Source organism: Entelurus aequoreus, linkage group LG27, assembly GCF_033978785.1.
Source record: "Entelurus aequoreus isolate RoL-2023_Sb linkage group LG27, RoL_Eaeq_v1.1, whole genome shotgun sequence".
Lineage (NCBI taxonomy): Eukaryota > Metazoa > Chordata > Actinopteri > Syngnathiformes > Syngnathidae > Entelurus > Entelurus aequoreus.
The window spans coordinates 28,243,848-28,261,811 of NC_084757.1; the positions used below are offsets into that span (position 1 = coordinate 28,243,848).

General features: G+C 38.3%; 1 protein-coding gene across 1 annotated transcript in view; it reads right to left on the reverse strand.

Moving 5' to 3' along the window:
- Positions 1 to 14,054: 14,054 nt before the first annotated feature.
- Positions 14,055 to 17,964, reverse strand: part of tor3a (torsin family 3, member A) — a 32,694-nt gene continuing 28,784 nt past the window's right edge. Inside the window, exons 5-6 of the mRNA XM_062038366.1 lie at positions 16,542 to 16,666; positions 14,055 to 15,717 (exon numbers count right to left, since the gene is read on the reverse strand). Of these exons, the coding sequence (XP_061894350.1) occupies positions 15,470 to 15,717; positions 16,542 to 16,666 (373 nt within the window). The 3' untranslated portion in view covers positions 14,055 to 15,469. The remainder of the gene's footprint in view (positions 15,718 to 16,541; positions 16,667 to 17,964) is intronic.

Consider the following 17,964-nt stretch of genomic DNA (forward strand, 5'->3'; position numbering starts at 1 on the left):
TAACATGATAGCATCATGCTTAACTGCATATAGAAACAGACGAAATAAGCCTCTGACTGGAAGGATAGACAGAAGATCAACAATACTACCAAACTCTGGACCTGTAACCAATCAATCAATCAATGTTTATTTATATAGCCCTAAATCACAAGTGTCTCAAAGGGCTGTACAAGCCACAACGACATCCTCGGTACAGAGCCCACATACGGGCAAGGAAAACTCACCCCAGTGGGACGTCAATGTGAATGACTATGAGAAACCTCGGAGAGGACCGCATATGTGGGTAACCCCCCCCCCCCCCCCCCCCTCTAGGGGAGACCGAAAGCAATGGATGTCGAGTGGGTCTGACATAATATTGTGAAAGTCCAACACATCAGCGAAAGTCCAGTCCATGGTGGGGCCAGCAGGAACCATCCCGAGCGGAGACGGGTCAGCAGCGTAGAGATGTCCCCATCCGATGAACAGGCTAGCGGTCCACCCCGGAGCAGAGTAGAAAAGAAAAGAAAAGAAACGGCAGATCAACTGGTCTAAAAAGGGAGTCTATTTAAAGGCTAGAGTATACAAATGAGTTTTAAGATGAGACTTAAATGCTTCTACTGAGGTAGCATCTCTAACTTTTACCGGGAGGGCATTCCATAGTATTGGAGCCCGAATAGAAAACGCTCTATAGCCCGCAGACTTTTTTTGGGCTCTGGGAATCACTAATAAGCCGGAGTTCTTTGAACGCAGATTTCTTGCCGGGACATATGGTACAATACAATCGGCAAGATAGGCACACGGTTAATGCTGTACCGCCTGGCGAAGCCTAGCAATGCTGTTGCTAACGACGCCATTGAAGCTAACTTAGCTACGGGACCTCACAGAGCTATGCTAAAAACATTAGCTCTCCACCTACGCCAGCTCTCATCTGCTCATCACCACCCATGCTCACCTGCGTTCCAGCGATCGACGGCGCAACGAAGGACTTCACCCGATCATCGATGCGGTCAGCAGCTAGCGTCGGATAGCGCGTCTGCTATCCAACTCGAAGTCCTCCTGGTTGTGTTGCTGCAGCCAGCCGCTAATACACCGATCCCACCTACAGCTTTCTTCTTTGCAGTCTCCATTGTTCATTAAACAAATTGCAAAAGATTCACCAACACAGATGTCCAGAATACTGTGGAATTTTGCGATGAAAACAGAGCTGTTTGTATTGGGATATAATGGTGTACCAATACTTCCGCTTCAACCATTGACATCACGCGCAAACGTCATCATACCTAGACGTTTTCAACCGGAAGTTTCCCGGGAAATTTAAAATTACACTTTATAAGTTAACCCGGCCATATTGGCATGTGTTCAGAGTGTCCGCCCTGAGATCGGTAGGTTGGAGTTCAAATCCCAGCCGAGTCATACCAAAGACTATAAAAATGGGACCCATAACCTCCCTGCTTGGCACTCAGCATCAAGGGTTGGAGTTGGGGGTTAAATCACCAAAATGATTCCCGGGCGCGGCGCTGCTGCTGCCCACTGCTCCCCAAGGGGATGGGTCAAATGCAGAGGACAAATTTCACCACATCTAGTGTGTGTGTGACAATCATTGGTACTTTAATCTTTAATCTTAATATGTTGCAATGTTAAGATTTCATCATTGATATATAAACTATCAGACTGCGTGGTCGGTAGTAGTGGCTTTCAGTAGGCCTTTAAAGTATCTACTGTTCGTAATAATTTGTCACAAGGAAAATGCTGTATAAAAAATACCGAAAAGTGTCATACAGTAGCTAAACGTCTCATAGTGAGTGCCGTTGTTACCGTAACTATCTTTCTAACGCAATTACTTAATTTGGTTGAATGATTTACAAAATCTTTGAAAATTGTTAAAATTAGAAAAAACCCTAATTATGTTTGAGATAAGCCCATTTTATACATTCACATATATTTTTTAAATTTATTTTTTATCATCCCATCCATCATCCCATTGTAAATGATAAAAAAATAAAAATTAAAAAAAAATCATCCCATTGTGGGCAGCACGGTGGTACAGGGGTTAGTGCATGTGCCTCACAATACGAAGGTCCTGAGTAGTCCTGAGTTCAATCCCGGGTTCGGGATCTTTCTGCGTGGAGTTTGCATGTTCTCCCCGTGACTGTGTGGGTTCCCTCCGGGTACTCCGGCTTCCTCCCACCTCCAAAGACATGCACCTGGGGATAGGTTGATTGGCAACACTAAATTGTCACTAGTGTGTGAATGTGAGTGTGAATGTTGTCTGTCTATCTGTGTTGGCCCTGCGATGAGCTGGCGACTTGTCCAGGGTGTACCCCGCCTTCCACCCGAATGCAGCTGAGATAGGCTTCAGCACCCCTCGCGACCCCAAAAGGGACAAGCGGTAGAAAACGGATGGATGGATCATCCCATTTTATTGTCTTTACTTTAACATGTTTTGTTTATGGTTTAAAAGGATGGACATAGTATACATTAAAGTGCCTCAATTTAACTGTATATTTTCTATATTTACTGTTTTTGAGTGCAATTGTTAAAAAAGGACGTGTCACGCCAATTTTCTTCCCATTACAAAAACCTTCCTACCCCCCATTTACTTCCGGGGTCATTTCCGCTTACGTCATTTCCTGTTACTTACGTCATTTCCTCTTGCGTCATTGACAGCAATCGATAGAATCCAAATCTCCTGAAAATGGTGGTGTCACTGAATGATATTTGTCTTTATCTTTCCCAGGGGACTTATGTCAAACACCAGCAGGCTTCGCAACATTTCAAGCGGAGTGTTAGGGCCGCTGCTGGGAACATATGTCTTCGTGGTAACGTGCAAAAAATATTAATTAATATATAATACTGTTAAATGTCTGTACTACTTTAAATCAACATTATTGTTGAAACCATTTCACTAATATTAATTAATATATAATAATGTTAAATGTCTGTACTTTAAATCAACATTATTGATGAAACCATTTCACTAATATTAATTAATATATAATAATGTTAAATGTCTGTACTTTAAATCAACATTATTGTTGAAACCATTTCACTAATATTAATTAATATATAATAATGTTAAATGTCTGTACTTTAAATCAGCATTATTGTTGAAACCATTTCACTAATATTAATTAATATATAATAATGTTAAATGTCTGTACTTTAAATCAACATCATTGTTGAAACCATTTCACTAATATTAATTGATATATAATAATGTTAAATGTCTGTACTACTTTAAATCAACATTATTGTTGAAACCATTTCACTAATATTAATTAATATATAATAATGTTAAATGTCTGTACTTTAAATCAACATTATTGTTGAAACCATTTCACTAATATTAATTAATATATAGTAATGTTAAATGTCTGTACTTTAAATCAACATTATTGTTGAAACCATTTCACTAATATTAATGAATATATAATAATGTTAAATGTCTGTACTTTAAATCAACATCATTGTTGAAACCATTTCACTAATATTAATTAATATATAATAATGTTAAATGTCTGTACTTTAAATCAACATTATTGTTGAAACCATTTCACTAATATTAATTGATATATAATAATGTTAAATGTCTGTACTTTAAATCAACATTATTGTTGAAACCATTTCACTAATATTAATTGATATATAATAATGTTAAATGTCTGTACTTTAAATCAACATTATTGATGAAACCATTTCACTAATATTAATTGATATATAATAATGTTAAATGTCTGTACTACTTTAAATCAACATTATTGTTGAAACCATTTCACTAATATTAATTAATATATAATAATGTTAAATGTCTGTACTTTAAATCAACATTATTGATGAAACCATTTCACTAATATTAATTAATATATAATAATGTTAAATGTCTGTACTTTAAATCAACATTATTGTTGAAACCATTTCACTAATATTAATTAATATATAATAATGTTAAATGTCTGTACTTTAAATCAACATTATTGATGAAACCATTTCACTAATATTAATTAATATATAATAATGTTAAATGTCTGTACTTTAAATCAACATTATTGTTGAAACCATTTCACTAATATTAATTAATATATAATAATGTTAAATGTCTGTACTTTAAATCAACATTATTGTTGAAACCATTTCACTAATATTAATTGATATATAATAATGTTAAATGTCTGTACTTTAAATCAACATTATTGTTGAAACCATTTCACTAATATTAATTGATATATAATAATGTTAAATGTCTGTACTACTTTAAATCAACATTATTGTTGAAACCATTTCACTAATATTAATTAATATATAATAATGTTAAATGTCGGTACTTTAAATCAACAATATTGTTGAAACCATTTCACTAATATTAATTAATATATAATAATGTTAAATGTCTGTACTTTAAATTAGCATTATTGTTGAAACCATTTCACTAATATTAATTGATATATAATAATGTTAAATGTCTGTACTACTTTAAATCAACATTATTGTTGAAACCATTTCACTAATATTAATTAATATATAATAATGTTAAATGTCTGTACTTTAAATCAACATTACTGTTGAAACCATTTCACTAATATTAATTGATATATAATAATGTTAGATGTCTGTACTACTTTAAATCAACATTATTGTTGAAACCATTTCACTAATATTAATTGATATATAATAATGTTAGATGTCTGTACTTTAAATCAACATTATTGTTGAAACCATTTCACTAATATTAATTAATATGTAATAATGTTAAATGTCTGTACTTTAAATCAACATTATTGTTGAAACCATTTCACTAATATTAATTAATATGTAATACTGTTGAATGTCTGTACTTTAAATCAACATTATTGTTGAAACCATTTCACTACAATATTGTGTGTGTGTAGAAGAGGTCCTGTACCATGGGAACAGAAGGGTCATTTTGACAGAGGAGGAGAAAGTGACTGTGTTAACCAAAGCCTATGCAGGCCATTTTGGACCACAGAGGATGCAAGCGAAGATTGCTCCCCGGTTTTATTGGCGGTCCATCACACAGGACACATTGGATTGGGTAAGCAAGCTCCTAGAAGGAATATATTTGCTTTTAATTTTTATTTTTAGTTGAAACACTCAGGTTAGTAGTTAGTAGTAGGTTGCAAAGTGTTGTGGAATCAAATCCATCCATCCATCCATATTCAACCGCTTATCCGGAATCGGGTCGCGGGGACACCAGCTCCAGCAGAGACCCCCAGACTTCCCTCTCCAGAGCAACATTTGCGACTTCCTCCTGGGGAATCCCGAAGCGTTCCCAGGCCAGAGAGGAGATGTAATCCCCCCATCTGGTCCTTGGCCTGCCGCGGGGGACGTGCAACGAGGACCTCCCTAGGGAGACGCTCGTGAGGCATCCGCACGAGATGCCCGAACCACCTAAGCTGGCTCCTTTCCAAGCGAAGGAGCAGCGGCTCTACTCCGAGTCTCTCTCGGGTGACTGAACTTCTCACCCTATCTCTAAGGGAGATGCCAGCCACCCTTCTGAGGAAACTCATTTCGGCCGCTTGTATCCGCGATCTTATTCTTTCAGTCATTACCCACACTTCATGACCATAGGTGAGAGTAGGAATGTAGATAGCTCGGTAGACCGAGAGCTTTGCCTTCTGGCTCAGCTCTCGTTTCGGCACAACAGTGCGGCAGAGAGACTGCAATACTGCCCCAGCTGCTCCGATTCTCCGGCTGATTTCCTTCTCCATCTTTCCCTCACTCGTGAACAAGACCCCGAGATACTTAAACTCCTCCACCTGGGACAGAGTCTTGTCCCCTACCCGGACTGTACAAACCATCGGTTTCCTGCTGAGAACCACGGCCTCAGATTTGGAGATGCTGATCCTCATTCCAGCCGCTGAACACTCGGCTGCGAACCGATCCAGTGAGAGCTGAAGGTCACGAACCGAAGGTGCCATCAGGACCACATCATCTGCAAACAGCAGTGACGCAACCTTTAGCCCCCCGAGACGTATACCCTCTCCGCCATGGCCACGACTCCGCCTAGAAATCTTGTCCATGAAAATCACAAACAGGATAGGTGACAGAGCGCAGCCCTGGCGGAGACCAACCCCCACTGGAAACGGATCCGACTTACATCCAAGCACCCGGACACAACTCTCGCTTTGGTTGTACAGAGATTGGATGGCCCTCAGCAGGGTTCCCCTCACTCCGTACTCCCTCAGCACCTCCCACAAGATCTCCCGAGGGACGCGGTCATACGCCTTCTCCAAATCCACAAAACACATGTAGACTGGATAGGCATACTCCCAGGCCCTCTCCAGGATTCCCGCAAGCGTAAAGAGTTGGTCAGTTCTTCCACGACCAGGACGGAATCCACATTGCTCCTCTTGAATCTGAGGTTCGACTATCGGCCGGACCCTCCTTTCCAGTACCTTGGCGTAAACTTTCCCAGGGGTGGAATCAAGTCATATCTACAATATGTTTCCCTTTATTACTACTTTTAGGTGCGCACATGTCCTGACTGCCAGCGCTTTGAAAATTTAAAGACCGAGGCGCCTGAGCTGAAGCCCATCAAGGTCGTATCACCTTGGTACATGGTTGGTGAGTGGGTTTATTCACACATCCCTCACCTTTTCACGCACAACTATACAAAAAGTCAGTCCACATTCAAATATTTGCTAAACTGAGAACTGGAATTCATGCTCTAGGTGTGGACCTCTTTGGACCTGTGAAAAAGTCGTCTAAGGGGAACAGATATTGTCTCACTTTGACCAATTGTTTCACCAAGTGGGTTGAAGCAAGAACATTCCCAAAAAAGACAGCAGCAAATGTGAAGGAGGTATTCTTTATATTTTGGTGTTTCACTTACCCATGGCCATAATCAGAAAGGGAAAGAGCCACTAAAGTGCATAATTTATATATATATTTATATATACACTACCGTTCAAAAGTTTGGGGTCACATTGAAATGTCCTTATTTTTGAAGGAAAAGCACTGTACTTTTCAATGAAGATAACTTTAAACTAGTCTTAACTTTAAAGAAATACACTCTATACATTGCTAATGTGGTAAATGACTATTCTAGCTGCAAATGTCTGGTTTTTGGTGCAATATCTACATAGGTGTATCAGAATCAGAATCAGAATCAGAATCAGAATAGTTTTTATTGCCATTGTTTGAGAACGGGTTCACAAACTAGGAATTTTTCTTGGTGCAATCGTGCAACATAAAACACATATAACACATATTTGGTAATAAAAAGAGCTGTGACTGAGCTATCAGATAGACTTAGAAGGGATTCAAGGAATTCAAGGAGCTGCTGTTAGGAGTTCTTGTTCATTTGCCTGATGGCCGAGGGGAAAAAACTGTTCAGGTGGCGGGAAGTGTGGGTCTGGATGGAGCGTAGTCTCCTGCCTGTGGGAGCTTGCAGCCAATAGAGGCCCATTTCCAGCAACTATCACTCCAGTGTTCTAATGGTACAATGTGTTTGCTCATTGGCTCAGAAGGCTAATTGATGATTAGAAAACCCTTGTGCAATCATTTTCACACATCTGAAAACAGTTTAGCCCGTTACAGAAGCTACAAAACTGACCTTCCTTTGAGCAGATTGAGTTTCTGGAGCATCACATTTGTGGGGTCAATTAAACGCTCAAAATGGCCAGAAAAAGAGAACTTTCATCTGAAACTCGACAGTCTATTCTTGTTCTTAGAAATGAAGGCTAGTCCACAAAATGGTTTGGGTGACCCCAAACTTTTGAACGGTAGTGTATATATATATATATATATATATATATAAAATTATATTGTAATTATTAGTTGTACTAATATAATTATTATTATTATTGCTTTGTGAAGTGGCCAAGGTTATCTTCAAGTCGAGTCATGTAAAATTTTCTCATGAACAGCTCGAGTATGTTTTGGCCTGCGATCGTCCAGCTATGGAACTGATCGTTAAAGAGGGAGGGGTGTGTTTAACCCGAGAAGAGTTTTGGTCTCTCGGGTTGTCCAAAGACATGGACTCCACGGTCAGTACTGTAACTGTTATGTTTGTTTCACTTGACTGCTTATTCCATGGATATGTATAACTTTGTTACATCTGTAATGTGATGACAGATGGGAAATGCTTGCCTCCAGCTGGTTCAGGAAGCTGCTCAGAGACATGTAGGATTTCTTAGAGCTGCACAACAGAGGCTGCTTTTAGTCATTAAAAAATCTGATTCAATGGTTAATATAAAAGCTCACATATCCTCATGTTTTTGGATTCAAAAGTGTTCCAGGGCAAAGATGTCTTCATTGCCAACATGTATATTGTACCAACGTGGAAGCACAAAGACGTCGATCCAATGTCAAGCCTTCCAGTGAGTACAATGACATTTGAATGATAATAGCTACACTAATCTGAAATTTCTTTCTAAAATATTCATAAATGTTTACTACAGAGGGATGCACATCTAAAGGATGCACTCCTCTTCCCAGCGTGGAGCAAGCACAACGGGCCAGAGCATTACCTTCTCTGTGTAAGTGTTGAAAAGAAAAATACTGGAGATGTCTTATAATTCTTGTGCAATTACATTATTTATGCCTCTTTCTGCATTGACCATTGTAGGTGTTGAGGCCGGCAAAGAGAGAAATTCTCTTGCTGGACTCTCAGTTTGCCCTTTGGCCATCTGGTTTTGGTGATGAGGTGTACAGAGCCATCTTTAGGTCCCTTTTACAGGGGTCACCAACCTTTTTGAAAGCAAGAGCTACTTCTTGGGTAGTGATTAATGCGAAGGGCTACCAGTTTGATACACACTTCAATAAATTGCCAGAAATAGCCAATTTGCTCAATTTACTTTTAACTCTGTTATTATTAATAATGAATGATATTTACACTTAATTGAACGGCTTAAAAGAGGAGAAAACACAAAAAAAATGACAATTACATTTTGAAACATAGTTTATCTTCAATTTCGACTCTTTAAAATTCAAAATTCAACCGAGAAAAAGAAGAGAAAAACTAGCTAATTCGAATCTTTTTGAAAAAATTTAAAAAATAATTTATGGAACATCATTAGTAATTTTTCTTGATTAAGATTAATTTTAGAATTTTGATGACATGTTTTAAATAGGTTAAAATCCAATCTGCACTTTGTTAGAATATATAACAAATTGGACCAAGCTATATTTCTAACAAAGACAAATCATTATTTCTTCTACATTTTCCAGAACAAAATTTTTAAAAGAAATTCAAAAGACTTTGAAATAAGATTTAAATTTGATTCTACAGATTTTCTAGATTTGCCAGAATACTTTTTAAAAAAAATTTTAATCATAATAAGTTTGAAGAAATATTTCACAAATATTCTTCGTAGAAAAAACAGAAGCTAAAATGAAGAATTAAATTAAAATGTATTTATTATTCTTTACAATAAAAAAAAATAAATTACTTGAACATTGATTTAAATTGTCAGGAAAGAAGAGGAAGGAATTTAAAAGGTAAAAAGGTATATGTGTTTAAAAATCCTAAAATCATTTTTAAGGTTGTATTTTTTCTCTAAAATTGTCTTTCTGAAAGTTATAAGAAGCAAAGTAAAAAAATTAATGAATTTATTTAAACAAAAGAAGACCAAGTCTTTAAAATATTTTCTTGGATTTTCAAATTCTATTTGAGTTTTGTCTCTCTTAGAATTGAAAATGTCGGAAAAGCGAGACCAGCTTGCTAGTAAATAAAACAACTTTTAAAAATAGAGGCAGCTCACTGGTAAGTGCTGCTATTTGAGCTATTTTTAGAACAGGCCAGTGGGCTACTCATCTGGTCCTTACGGGCTACCTGGTGCCCGCGGGCACCGCGTTGGTGACCCCTGCTTTATAATAATCCTAGCCACAGTTCCATTTTGGCCACTTTTTGTTCCAGCCATGTTCTGGTTTTGGCTATGATTCTGTTCTAGTCATCTTTCCCTTCCCCGCTATGCTCATGTTTTAGACATGTTCTTCTTTCGGCTACGTTCCCATTCTAGCCATGTTCCAGTGGTGTGCTACAGGGGTCCCCAACCACAGAGTCATGGAGCAGTACTGGTGAAACGTGATTTTGTTCATGCTTTGGCAGTGTTCTAATAGAATTTTCACTTGTTTATTTACAATTTGTCTTCATGTTTAAATATGCCAAGTGGCTTATTGCATTTTATTTTATTCACATTTGGCTTTTTTACGGCAGGAGCATTGCACAGCACATCGTCCCAGGAAGCTGGAGTGAGCTCACTGGAAAAGACATGCAGGTAATAGGTTTACTCTATAAAATGTAAATTTCTTGTAGTAAACCCAAAGGCTGTATACATTTTCATGGTGCTAATGTGTATTACCAGGAGATCCCACGCCAGACCTCGGGGAATAACTGTGGTGTTTTCATGCTCATGGTAAGTTGAGCATTTTTAAAGAAGAAGAGTAGGTTAAACTTCCCCCACAATGATGTGAAACACAGTATCAAATTACAAAAATATTTGGTTGCAATTATTGCTTCCAGAGATATTCCTATCCATCACATTTCCAGTATTGATGTTGATGGCTCTTTTCATCAATTTAGTAGATTATTACAAAGTAGAGAAATATTTTTTTCATTAAAAATTACTATTTTCTATTTTTAGTACTCCCTCTGGCTCTGTACGGACACTACTTTTCACTAGTGTGGTAAGTATTTAGATATTTAAAAGATTTCAAAATAAGCGGCTCTGAGAGGTAAAAATAATGAACTCATTGTTATATCTGCTCTAGCTGGACATGCAGTCAATCCGGCGTTGGTGGTGTGTCCTTCTAATGGAGCGCTTTGGCATTGAAGGGTAGGACAACTTCTTGAAATATCTGATGTATTGTTTATCATGATTAGTAACTGCCTGTGATGAGGTGGCGACTTGTCCAGGGTGTACCCTGCCTTCCGCCCAAATGCAGCTGAGATAGGCTACAGCAGACCTGGGCATTCTGCGGCCCGCGGGCCACATCCGGCCCTTTGTGCGTCCCTGTCCGGCCCGCGTGAGGCCAATCATGAATTACAAAATAAATTTTAAAAAGTATCTATGTCGAGTGTGCAATACAACGGTGCTGCTTTTGTTTTGAAAAGCGTTATTTGTATTACTTCCGTGTGGACGTATGCGCGTGCGTGATTGTGAGTGAATGTGAACAGCTGCAATCACAAATTACAAAATAAAGTTGAAAAAACATCTATGTCGTGCGCGCAATACAACTGTGCTGCTTTTATTTTGAAAAGTGTTATTTATGGGCGTATGTCCGTGTGTAACCTGCGAGTGAAGGTGCACAGCGACAAGTGATGCACGGTTTACACCCGAGACGCTAAAAAGAGAAAAATTGATGATGAATGCCGTGTTTTCAACAAGACATGGACTGCTAAGCAACGTTCCCTTTAAGGTGCGCGCCTGCGCAATTGCGCACTGCTCAAGCGTCCTCTGCGCACAGCAAATATATGCCGCGCACCAAATCAAATCCCATCTGAATTCTAAAGAAAATAAACACATTTATTCTGTGTAATTTTGCAATGCAACTTTGAGTGACAGTGACAACAAGCGGCCCTAACGGTGTTCGTCAACACCGTTCAATTGAACACCGTTCAATTGAACACCGTTCAATTATTGTAACGTCTATCGAGATGCTTCGAGGCCAGGAATTGTATCGATCACTTTATTGAGCAAAACTGTTTATATTCGGCCATAACCACACCAAAAACATGAGAAAAACAATTCTATCTCGAAAAATTAGTCATTTTCTGCTGTACAAACCAGACCAAAACCAATTTGTCATCTGTCACCAACACGCATACCACTAAACCACTGGTGCGTTTATGGCCACACAAAAAGTCGGACAACTCAAAACACCACACAAAGTTACACTATGACTCCTCAGTCATACGTGTGCTTATTTTACTCTCATTTATTATTAATGTTAATTTATTTATATTAATCATGGAATGCTGTTACTAGAGAAAGTTACAGGAATGCACACTTTCATCCTATGCTTACATTTCATTGTGCAACATGAGGATGTTTAAGGGGAACTAAATGTGATCTCTGAAAGGGGTACAAATGATTTCCAAAGCAGTGCTTTTGGTATAAAGTTAAGTTAGGTTAAATAAAAGTATTATTATTATTATTATTATTATTATTTATCTTACGGTATATATCAAAAATAATATTGACCAAAATTTAATTCAAATATTGTTGATGTGGCCCTCCAGCAGTGCTCGAGTTGCTCATGCGGCCCCCGGTAAAAATTATTTGCCCACCCCTGGGCTACAGCGACCCCCCCGCGACCCCAAAATGGGACAAGCGGTAGAAAATGGATGGATGGATGGATTAGTAACTGTAATCTGAAGAGCTTTTCTTCAATTTCCCCAAAGGCATGGCCAGAGGTTCTGTTATTGGACAGACAAGGCGAGCGGCCTATTGCAGGGCATTCTTCAGCCAGTCTTTAGGGTATCCAGAAACTCAGTCCAGGCCATCGACTGCGTCATCAAAGAATAACTGAATACAGTACTGGTATGCCATGACACACAAGTGAATGAATTGTATCATACCTATGTTGCTCCATAAAAAAAAATGATTGAAGAAATATGTAAGCTGGGGGAAAAAATAACTGGTTCAAAAATAATAATCTAATAACCTTTATTGGTTTGTACCTTGATGTGGTTTAAGAGCTTTTCACTATAACATGTCTACTTCTGAGGTGACCACCACTTGTGATTATAATTGACGCTTTGTCCTTTATCTGTGTTCCCCATTCTTTAGGTGCAGCTCGCGCAATGCTTGGAACAAAACATTTGTAAACAATAAAAAATCATTTTACATTGCAGTTTTTTGCCTCGTTTTAAAGTCTTGAAGAAATACCCAAGGTTTTTCTTTATTTTTATGTTTTTGATTGATTGATTGAGACTTTTATTAGTAGGTTGCACAGTGAAGTACATATTCCGTACAATTGACCACTAAATGGTAACACCCGAATAAGTTTTTCAACTTGTTTAAGTCGGGGTCCACTTAAGTAGTTTGACATGTACTTCGGTATCAGGGAGGTGTAGCGGATTTTATAGACTAGGCTCAGTGCAAGTTGTTTAACTCTGTCCTCCACCTTGAGCCAGCCCACTTTAGAGAAGTGGGTAGGAGTGAGGTGGGATCTGGGGTGGAGGTCTAGAAGTAATTTGTTCTTATTCTAAATATTGTTGTTTGTCTGACCACGGGTCATCTGACTTCACTGAGGTACATATGTGCACATAAATGTCATTTTAATTTAGTTCACTTACAGAGAACTAAAAAAAACTGAATTTAACGAATAAATTAAGTTTTAATAAAGTTTGATAATGTTGATTGATAATGAATTCACTTATGTTTATATTGCAGTTTTTTGCCTCATTTTAAAGTCTTGAAGAAATACCCAAGGTTTTTCTTTATTTTTATGTTCTTATTCTAAATCAATCAATCAATGTTTATTTATATAGCCCTAAATCACAAGTGCCTCAAAGGGCTGTACAAGCCACAACGACATCCTCGGTACAGAGCCCACATACGGGCAAGGAAAACTCACCCCAGTGGGACGTCGGTGAATGACTATGAGAAACCTTGGAGAGGACCGCATATGTGGGTAACCCCCCCCTATTGTCGTTTGTCTGACCACGGGTCATCTGACTTCACTGAGGTACATATGTGCACATAAATGTCATTTTAATTTAGTTCACTTCCACAAAGAACTAAAAAAAACTGAATTTAACGAATACATTTAGTTTTAATAAAGTTTAATAATGTTGATTGATAATGAATTAACTTATTGTACACTGTTATTAATTTCCGCATATGTCCACGAGTCAAATGTGCAGTCAGGAATATCCTCAAGTTAATTTGTCAGATTAATACTTGTCCGATTAATACAGACGTTTTGTTAACGCTATATTATAAAAAAAAGAGTCAAACGAAGTGCGAAGGGGGTGGGGGGTGAGTGGTGGTGGGGGGGGGTAGGAAGGTTTTTGTAATGGGAAGAAAATTAAAAATTGGCGTGACAGACGCAATTATCCACTTCTAAGTCTTTTGTAGTGCATCAAAGAAACAAAACAGTTTGCTTTTCCTATGATGTTTAATGTCAATGTTCACGTGCTTTAAACAGACCAATGTGACACAAGGACAAAGTGTGGCCTAAATGATGCATCTAACATTTAAAATAACAATTCAAACTATTTACAATGGTAAAGGAGGTCAAATCAATTTATTTTGACAACATTGAAAACAATGGATGATAGCATAGTAGGGTTGAAAAATGTTTTTCTTAATTTTTCTCACACTTATAAACATAGTGACCTCATAAATAGAAACACATGTCCCTTTGGGTGCATTGCAACAACAATCCAGTGTTTTTTTTGTATAGTTTTAAAAAAGCAAAATATAATTTAACATTGACTACAACTCCAACTTCAAAAAGCACACGTGTACATTTCTAAATAGTAACTAGTAAGTAGTGACATAATTAAATGTCACTACCTACTATAAATGCACACCTCACTAAAGTTGGGTGAGGTGTGTATACGAGCAAACGTTTGATCCCACCATTAGGTTTGTGTTATATTTTGTCAAAATGACAACTTTGACTGGACTTTTGCACAGTGCAGGGGTCGGCAACCCGCGGCTCTAGAGCGCCGCCCTGGTGGCTCTCTGGAGCTTTTTAAAAAATGTATGAAAAATGGAAAAAGATGAGGAAAAAAAAAAGTTTTTGTTTTAATATGGTTTCTGTAGGAGGACAAACATGACACAAACCTCCCTAATTGTTATAAAGCACACTGTTTACATTAAACATGCTTCACTGATTTGAGTATTTGGCGAGCGCCGCTTTGTCCTACTAATTTTGGCGGTCCTTGAACTCACCGAAGTTTGTTTACAAGTATAACTTTCTCCGACTTTCTAGGACGTGTTTTTATGCCACTTCTTTTTCTGTCTCATTTTGTCCACCAAACTTTTAACGTTGTGCTTGAATACACAAAGGTGAGTTTTGTTGATGTTATTGACTTGTGTGGAGTGCTAATCAGACATATTTGGTCACTACATGACTGCAAGCTAATCGATGCTAACATGCTACTTAGCCTAGCTATATGTACATATTGCATCATTATGCCTCATTTGTAGCTATATTTGAGGTCATTTAGTTTCCTTTAAGTCATCTTAATTCAATTTATATCTCATGACACACTATCTGTATGTAATATGGCTTTTAATTTTTTGCGGCTCCAGACAGATTTGTTTTTGTATTTTTGGTCCAATATGGCTCTTTCAACATTTTGGGTTGCCGACCCCTGATATAGTGAAACGTGTCAATGTTTTCTTCATCTTAAAAGGACCAGGTGTCCCGTCTTTGACACCCTGCAACAAATGGCGCTCTGCTCTCCCCACATAGAATGTCCTCTTGTCTGACCTCTTTGTGACCTGGACAGACACGGACGGGTTGCACCTGTAAAGAGCGTGAAACGCCACACCTCCTCCAGGTCTCTCTTCTAGGGCAGAAAGAAGTTGATTCGCTGAGGTATGGACTTGCATCCCTGGGCCGAGAACAGTCTCTCCTCTTTTGGAATATACAGCATGGCCTTGGCCACTTCGTCCAGGGTGGCGTCGTCCGTCTCCAGGCCTCGAGCTGTGAAAGCGTCCTTGGCGCACAGCTTGACGTGACGGTACTCCAGAGGTAGGAAGGGCACGAAGAAGTCAATGAGGTGGCCTGACATTAGCTCACTCTGTGCAAACCCACCTGTAAGTAAACCAAAACAATTTTTTTCCGGACAATGGAGCGCACCGGTATTTAGGGTGCACCCACCAAATTTTTAGAAGAAAAAAATATTTTTACATATATTAGTCGCCCCAGACTATAAGCCGCAGTACAAAATGTTTTGTAAACGCTCATTTAGATACCTTAATTGTTTTCAAAAGGTGCCTGTCACACGGCAGTAAAACGGCTGATCAAACAAAACAGACCCACTAGCTGCAGAGCTTTCCAATCAGCGAAAAAGACTCACAGATTTACAAAACTGAAACAATACAAAAATAATGCCATTGTAAGTTAATAATACTAACACAGAGGCTCGTAAATGTGTTAGCATATTCACTAATGCTAACAACGCTAGCTTGATTACATTACGATAGCACATACAAATATGTATGAAAACACTCCTACAGACATCACTCAGGGGGCATTATAGTAAATTCTAATTGTTTTGGTTAAATTGTAAAACTTAAAAACGTTGCTTGGAGTGATGAATAAAGAATCCTTTTGAGCAGAAACGCTATGGACGCCACAAAACACAAAGCACATTGTCAACCCGCAGCACCTACAGTGGACAGCCTAAAAGATGGCGCCATAGCACAATCAACAACACACCTTTTCAGTGTCTGTGGTGTGATATGAAAACTATTGATTATAAAACATCATGGCCGTTGGCGAAGAAAAATCTATAAATGAGCCGCACCGTTTAATAATAAGCCGCAGGGTTCAAAGCGCTGGAAAAAAGTAGCGGCTTGTAGTCCGGAAAATACGGTAACTAAAACTTCTGATGACTAAAAAAAAATAAAACATACCTTGGGACTCCATGGTTTCAGCACGGAGACGATGTTCCAGATCTTCCATCCCGATGTCCTCTCGGTTTTGACCTGAGTGCCAAAAGTCCAAGGCAACATCGTTGATCGTCGCGCCTCCAATATTACTGCAGAGTCCACCGGCACAGGCAAAATATGCATAAATGAAAATGTACTTTACAAAACACGCCTCTAAAGCTGCAAGAAAATACAAAAACAATTTGAAACAAATAAACAAACATCCTTTTATCTGCATATTTTTGTGACATCGCAACACTGATGGCAAAGACAAGAAGTGTGAGAACCATAAAACAGGAAATGGATCCCATGGTGACTTAGGGGAAAAAAATGGCTGCACACGCCGCTGCACTGGCTGCTCAGTACAACAATTTTGTTGAGTTGACAAAATAAAGTATGCCGGAATAACAGGATATATATTTGCAAATTTAACATGCTAAGTTTTCCTGTGTGGACTTATCTCCAATTATCCTCTCTTTCGACATATTACAGCTCTGCGAGTATTATAAATTAAAGGGGAACTTCACATTTTTAGGGGAATTTTGCCTATCGTTCCCAATCATTATGAAAGACATGACGACAGATGTATTTTTTTAAAAAGGATTCCAAATAGTAAATAAATGCGATCAAAAGTCTGCTTACAATGGAGCCGCACTATTCTGCCCTAAAAAAAACACCTCCATTAAGGCTTTATATACAAAACCCAAAACCAGTGAAGTTGGCACGCTAAATAAATTGTTAATAAAAACAGAATACAATGATTCTCTAATCCTTTTCAACCTATATTCAATTGAATAGACTGCAAAGACAAGATATTTAACGTTTGAACTGGAAAACTTCGTTATTTTTTGCAAATATTAGCTCATTTGGAATTTGATGCCTGCAACATGTTCCAAAAAAGCTGGCACACGTGGCAAAAAAGACTGAGAAAGTTGAGGAATGCTCATCAAACACTTATTTAGAAAATCTCTCAGGTGAAACGACCAGGAACAGGTGGATGCCATGATTGGGTATAAAAGCAGCTTCAATGAAATGCTCAGTCATTCCCAAACAAGGATGGGGCCAGGGTCAACAAATTTGTGAACAAATGCATGAGCAAACTGTTAAAGAACAACATTTCTCAACCAGCTATTGCAAGGAATTTAGGGATTTCACCATCTATGGTCCGTAATATCATCAAAAGGTTCAGATAATCTGGAGAAATCACTGCACGTAAGCGGCAAGGCTGAAAACCAACATTGAATGCCCGTGATCTTTGATCCCTCAGACGGCACTGCATCAAAAAGCGACATCAGTGTGTAAAGGATATCACCACATGGGCTCAGGAACACTTCAGAAAACCACTGTCAGTAACTACAGTTGGTCGCTACATCTGTAAGTGCAAGTTAAAACTCTACTATGCAAAGCG